General features: G+C 36.5%; 1 protein-coding gene across 4 annotated transcripts in view; it reads left to right on the plus strand.

The window, feature by feature from the left end:
• The window catches only part of AKAP11 (A-kinase anchoring protein 11), a 50,112-nt gene that overhangs the window by 15,678 nt on the left and 28,922 nt on the right, over positions 1 to 5,512 (plus strand). For all 4 annotated transcript variants that reach the window (XM_023513684.1, XM_023513687.1, XM_023513686.1 and 1 more), the window contains one exon: positions 4,902 to 5,018. In XM_023513684.1, the coding sequence (XP_023369452.1) occupies positions 4,902 to 5,018 (117 nt within the window). The remainder of the gene's footprint in view (positions 1 to 4,901; positions 5,019 to 5,512) is intronic.

A 5,512-nucleotide genomic window follows, 5' to 3' on the forward strand; every position in this document is an offset into this window, starting at 1 on the left:
AAAGAAGACGAAAGAAAGAAATATTACCATTCATTCGTCATTTAGCAAATAAGTACTTGAATGCTTATTATGTGCTGGGCCCTATGATAGATTTTGGGTAATCAGTACAAATAAATGAAATAGGATTTTTTTTTCTTTTTCTTTTTTTTTTTTTTTTTGAGACAGTCTCACTATGTCGCCCTCATGGCGTGGCGTCACAGCAAACTCAAAACTCTTGAGCTCAAGTGATTCTCTTGCCTCAGCCTCCCGAGTAGCTGGGACCACAGGTGCCCGCCGCACCACCTGGCTATTTTTGTTGCAGTAGTCATTGTTGGTTAGCTGGCCCAGGCCAGGTTTGAACCACCACCTTCAGTGTATGTGGCTGGTGCCATAACCACTGTGTTACGGGCACTGAGCCTGAAGTAGGATTCTTGATCTTTTCTTTTTTCTAGTCTGAGCAAGAACCCTCTCTCACTTCCTCTCCTAAAACAATTTGGTTAACTTTCCATTTCTTGACATTTTTTCTTTGCCAAAACTTTAGAGGGTGGAATAGAAACTGGATGATGGCTAGCAGTCTTCCTTTTTTTTTCCTCGGTCCTTATTTCTTTATGTTTCCATCTTTAACTTATATTGTAAGTAGCTCTTTTTAAATTAAAACTAGCAGGAAGCCTGTGTTTCTTAGGGCCTCTATGATAAAGTACTAAAAACTAAGTCACTTAAACAACAGAAAAGTACTGTCTCACAGGACTGAACACTACAAGTCTGAAATCAGGCTGTGGGTAGCATGGATTCTCCCGAGCGCTGAGCGGCAAAGTCTGGGTCGTACCTCTCTGCCAGCTTCTAGTGGTTGCTGCCGGTCTCTGTCTTTCCTTGACTTATCGACATATCACCAGTCTCTGTGTTCATCTTCACATGGCTCTCTCCTAGCGTGCACATCTGCCTCTGTGTACCAATTTCCCTTTTTTTTTTTCTGTTATAAACACTTTATTATAGTCCGTGCCTTTATACCAGGCTCAATCTCTTTTTTTAAAATTTTTTTTTATTTTTTTTAATTTTTCTTACATATACATGTGTATATTAGGTTTCCACTTTTGCCTTCACAGAATTAAAAGGCTAAATTTAATGACAATAATAATATTTAACATAAGGACTAAGAACAAAAACCTCCTAAAGAATGAAAGAAGATAAATACATTCAGAAAAAAATCAGACGATTGCTGCAATGAATAATAGTAATAATGCAAAGAAAGTAACATTCACATTGTCAGATAGAAGTATGTCTATTATAGAATGCTTTGATCAGTTAACTACTACTTCTTATTTTGTTTTTTTCCAAAGTCTCAAAAAAAAATAGACAACTAATATTTATAAGCTAGCAGTCTTCCTTTGCCCTTGTCTGCAACACTGTTGACTTACATGTGAAGATAGTCTTTTGACTTTTTTCATTAAATTGTCTTTCCTGCTTTCCTTCTCTTGTATGGTAACTCCTGTATCCTTTGCTATCTGCTTTTCAGCTTCTAATTGTTGGTGTTCTTATAACCATCTAAGCCTACTTTTTGACCTAGTTATTTATTTCTGTAGAAAGCTTAGAAATTTATGGGGTTGACTGCTAACTCTAAGAGAAGGGTTTCTAAATCTACAGGCTGCCTGCAGAGTTGGAAAATGGAAAGTAAACTTATTTTTTTTTTAAAGTAAATGTCTTAAATGGTGTGGTAATTATTTTAAATAGTATGGTAATTACTTATGGGTAATATTTACGTAAATATGCTCCATATGTTTTCAGGCAAATAACCCTTAAATTTAATAGGTCCATTTTTTGATTTGAAAAAAGTTCAATGAAAGCTATTTTCTCTGTGTTTTTACTCTTTGTAAATTATAGTGTATTGTACTTTTTTCAGGTTAGCAATTAGATCATAGCATTAAATTAATGATTATACTAATTGTTTTAAATTAATAATTGAAACTAAATAATAAATATACAGAATATAATAGTGAGCTGATAACAATGTTCTCCAAGTATGATACTCCTTGCCTCAAATTTGCCCATACATTGCCAACAATAAGGGATTACAGGGATTATGTAGCAGCTGAAATTTTGTACTATTACTATTATATCATGTTAATGTCTTTTGTTATTCAGCACGTTATCCATATTAAGCATGCAGTAAATATCTTATTTAAATTCATTTGAATCCTTGAAAACCCTTTTAGATCCAAGTATGTGAATCCAAATGTTATATACTGTTTATAAATTAAAAGTTATGCACATACATACACTATCTTTTGTGTCTTGTCTTGGTAATGACAAAAACGTCCCTAATAGTTAATGTGGAAATTGAAAGGTATACTTGAATTCTCTAATTTAACTTTACTCTGCATTAGAAATACATTGAATATTTATCAGAAATTAATATTATGAAATAAAAAATAGCTATAGTTTCTACCCCATTTTTTCTAACATTTTATTATGAAAATTTTCGAGCATATAGAAAAATCACAAGCATACTACATACTTACATGTAAATCCACCCACATATCTACCATCTATATTTGACAGTTGTTAATATTTCATTTTGTTTGCTTTGTGGCTATGTGTATTTCCCTTTTTTGTTTTTTCTTTTTGGAGACATACTGTCTAGCTCCGTCATCCTGGCTAGAGTACAGTGCTGTCATCCTAGCTCACTGTAACCTGCAGCTCTTGGGCTCAAGCAGTCCTCTTGTCTCAGCCTCCCGAGAAGTTGGAACTACAGCCATGCACCACCATGCTGACTACTTTTTTCTATTTTTAGTAGAGATAGTCTTGCTTTTGCTTAAGCTGGTCATGAATTCCTGAGTTCAAACAATCCTCTTGCCTCCCAGAGTGCTAGGATTACAGTTGTGAGCCACTGCACCTGACCTGTATTTACTTTTTGGCAAAGCACTTGAAGTAATGGCCATAATGTCTCTTCACCCCTGAAATCTTCACTATGCTTCTTCTAAGAATAACATTATCCTCCCATGTAACATGTGCATAGCCACGTATCATCTCATAGATGATTTGTTAACTGAAAAACAGAAAATGCACTGTTACAATGGGCAACTCTGGCAGGTCACCTTAGTCAGCTGATTGATCTTAGCATCACTTACCAACTCTTTCAAACCAAAACAAACGTTAAGCTGTAACTGCCAGATGCAACAGTGGGCCAGAAGCTTAGACTAGATTCAAAATGGTGTAGGAGGCTGGACATGGTGGTTCACTCCTATAATCCTAGCACTCTGGGAGGCTGATGCATGTGGATTGCTTGAGCTCAGGAGTTTGAGACTAGCCTGAGCAAGAGTGAGACCCTGACTCTATTAAAAATAGAAAAAAGAAAAACCTAGCTAGGTGCTGTGGTGGGCACCTATAGTCCCAGCTATTGGGGAGGTTGAGACAAGAGGATCACTGGAGCCCAAGAATTTGAGGTCTGGAGCCCAAGAGTTTGAGGTTGCTGTGAGCTATGATGAGGGCATCGCACTCTAGCCTGGGTGACAGAGTGAGACTGTGTCTCAAAAAAGAAATGGGGGAGGGAGTAAAGTTTACATTTCAGGGATAATAAAGGCAATCTGAGTATAGCTGGCTATTAGATATGTGGGAACTTTATTTTTCTTGGCTGTGATAATGATATTGTTACAATTATATATTTTATAATCTTTTTTTAAAATTTAAAGTGATTCATTAATTTATTCACTTTATTTTAAGATGCTTAAATTGTCCCAAAATCAGTACCTAGGAGCCCCTCTAAGTTGATACCTTTCTCCTTTGTCTTAGGCTCAGAATTATTTGATAGCTTTCTTGCTATTTCTGGTTGTACCCTGTCAGTACCGGATCATCCAGTTTCATCTACTTTCATCTTCAGGCCTGAAATTGACTATTTCTTTAAAGTATCCTATTAGAAACTGAAATCTAGGTACTCTGCGTACCTTTTGCCTTTATATTGATAGTTCAGGTTCATATTTCACATTTCATATTTTTTGTTTTGATTTACTATTTTTAAATTAGCATGAAAACCTCCCTTCATTAATGAAAACAGAATTGTTTAAAATACTGAATATTTGTGGAGGAAAAAACCTAGTACAATGAACAATATCTCATATACTTCTCACTTATATTCACCTTCTGTTAACATTTTACCATACTTACTTCTTCTCTCCTTATAAATATATGTTCTCTTTCTTCCTCTTCCCTTTTACCTTTTCCAAGTGTGTGAGAGTAAGCTCCATTATTATAAAGGAAAAGATACTGTTTTACTTTTACTTTACTTCTAAGTATGTCAGCATCATTACCACCTCTAAGAAAATGATTAATTCAATAACATCATGTAACATGCAATCCATATGCAGATTTCCCTAATTGTCTCAAATATTCTTTTAACTTTTCTCTTGCCTCTTCTGTGGACTTCCAGGAAGTTGAATGCCTGAGACTATGATGTATGTCTGTGTTTTGGGCACGTGGAACTCTGTGTAAGCCTTTTCAAAGCTAAATTGAATTCTGTATGTTAAAAGGAACAAAATGGGGCTAGGCATGGTGGCTCACACCTGTAATCCTAGCACTCTGGGAGGCCAAGGCAGGGGAATTGTTTAAGCTCAGGAGTTGGCGACCAGCCTGAGCAAGAGCAAGACCCCATCTCTAAAAAAATAGCCGGGCATTGTAGTGGGTGCTTGTAATCCAAGCTACTCAGGCGCAAGAGGATCACTTTGAGCCTAAGAATGTGAGGTTGCTGTGAGCTATGATGACACATCACTCTACGCAGGGCAACAGAGTGAGATTCTGTCTCAGAAGAAAAAAAAATATAAAATGATTTTATTGTTTAATTGTGAGAGTTCTTTATATACTCTGGATACAATACCGTTACTAGCTACGTAATTTGCAAATATTTTCTTCTGTTGTGCACATTGTCTTCACAGAGCTTCAGTGAAGATGTGTTCCAGTCTGTCAAGTCGTTACTGCATAGTGAGAAGGAGCTATGCAGTGTATCAGCAGAGGACTGTTTACAGCAGGATGAACGTGCCAATTTAACGGAGGTTTGACATCCTACTTTCTAAGCCCTTTCCTAATAATACACAGTGTGTTTTCATACATGACTGAATTTTAAAATGCCTAAAATCTTCCTCTGTTACTACATATATAGAAAGTAGTTGTTTTAAATACTGGCTAGCATACAGGACTGTCATGATGTATTATAATGAGCACATTTAATTCTGTGCATGGGTGTTATTGACCACTCATGGATATATATCACATGCTAGGTGAACCCTGCTATACTTTGGTTCTTTAATACTAAATTTTTCTACTCTGAAACAATATATAGATATCTTTTATATTCATTTTTCTTTTTTGAGACAAAGCCTCAGGCTATCCCCCTGGGTAGAGTGCTGTGGCATCACAGCTCACAGCAACCTCCAACTCCTGGGCTCAAGCGAGTTTCCTGCCTCCGCCTCCCAAGTAGCTGGGACCACAGGTGCCCGCCACAATGCCTGGCTATTTTTTGGTTGCAGCCCTCATTGTTGTTTTGGCG

The sequence above is a fragment of the Otolemur garnettii genome, unplaced genomic scaffold (assembly GCF_000181295.1).
Source record: "Otolemur garnettii isolate 467f Iridium unplaced genomic scaffold, OtoGar3 scaffold00043, whole genome shotgun sequence".
Lineage (NCBI taxonomy): Eukaryota > Metazoa > Chordata > Mammalia > Primates > Galagidae > Otolemur > Otolemur garnettii.